This window comes from Loa loa, assembly GCF_000183805.2.
Source record: "Loa loa unplaced genomic scaffold supercont3.2435, whole genome shotgun sequence".
NCBI classification, from domain to species: domain Eukaryota; kingdom Metazoa; phylum Nematoda; class Chromadorea; order Rhabditida; family Onchocercidae; genus Loa; species Loa loa.
Window position 1 is genome coordinate 191 of NW_018110614.1, and position 1,153 is coordinate 1,343.

The window sequence follows — 1,153 nt, forward strand, 5'->3', positions numbered from 1 at the left end:
GTACAGTCATACTTTAAATGTAAACATCCTTTTATCATTATATCTAGGGTTTTGTGAACAAAAATTTAGCAAATAGCTAGCTGTATCCACTGTATCCACTGTATCCACGTTTACTATAAATGCTACAAGTGTGGATCTGTTCTTGAACTAGATCTTTTTAGATGAGGCATAGCGTACATGGAACTTGCTTCATCCTTTTAATAACTGGTTGTATCCATGTTTGCTGTAAATGATACAAAGTGGATCTAATCTTCGAACTAGATCTTTTTAGGTGAGGCATAGCGTACATGGAACTTGCTCCATCTTGCTCCATCCTTTTACTCATAAGTTCATCTCACAGAATTAGCTAGTTAGGACTGTGACAGCAGAGAAATCTTCAGGATGTAAGCTTATTTATAGTATCCTTATCCTTCTCTAAGATGGATGATCTGACATGGCTTAACGAGCTCTATTTGCACGTGCTTGGGATCAGAATGGTCGTCTTCTAAGATAGTTACCGGGGGGGGGGGGGAAGGGGAGGGTAGCGAGCCTACCTCTACCTCCTGTCTTTAGACATACTTTACTGGCCTTTCAGTTGAGGCCTGTCTAGCATGCGAAACCTTACCGCAGGCATATGCTACCGCCAGTCGCAATCTTACACGGTAACGCAGGCTTCTTCACCGTGTCAAGGGGAGTGTTCATATAGTGTCTACTGAATAAGTAAATGTCAGACAGTTCCATCTGTCATGCTTGGTGCTTCCGGTAAATGTGTCCAGTTTGAAGCATGCAACTTGCACATCCAATATAGATATATGCATGCGCATTTCCGCATACATGGATGTTTATGTTGTGTCGGTGGATTGTGGGGGGGTGGAGGGTGGGGGGTGTATACGTGTGTTACACGTGAGAACGTGTGGATGCATGGATGGGTAATTGTCGAAATTGAATGCAAATTCAGTAGCAGTTGTATGGCTTATATGATAGGTACCATTGAGTGTCAATAGTTAAGTAAGCGTACATATGAATAGTTTATGATTCATTCATTGTTCACTGTTAATTATAGTAGGATTATGAAATGAAATTAAGTGTTGTTCAGTTAGAAATAAGCGTTTATTGAATTTGTCCACTTCTCTTTCAGAATGAGACTACACGTACGAAAATGACACGTACGTAA

The 1,153-nt window shown here is 40.7% G+C and overlaps 1 protein-coding gene across 1 annotated transcript; it reads left to right on the top strand.

Annotated features, from left to right (window-relative positions):
- Positions 1–419: 419 nt before the first annotated feature.
- On the top strand, positions 420–983 carry LOAG_15683 (hypothetical protein; the record flags this gene model as incomplete). The annotated part of the gene is made up of 2 exons (XM_003151171.1): positions 420–458; positions 711–983. 2 exons carry the CDS (start codon positions 420–422, stop codon positions 981–983), a joined length of 312 nt encoding a protein of 103 aa, XP_003151219.1.
- Between the last annotated feature and the right edge of the window lie 170 nt (positions 984–1,153).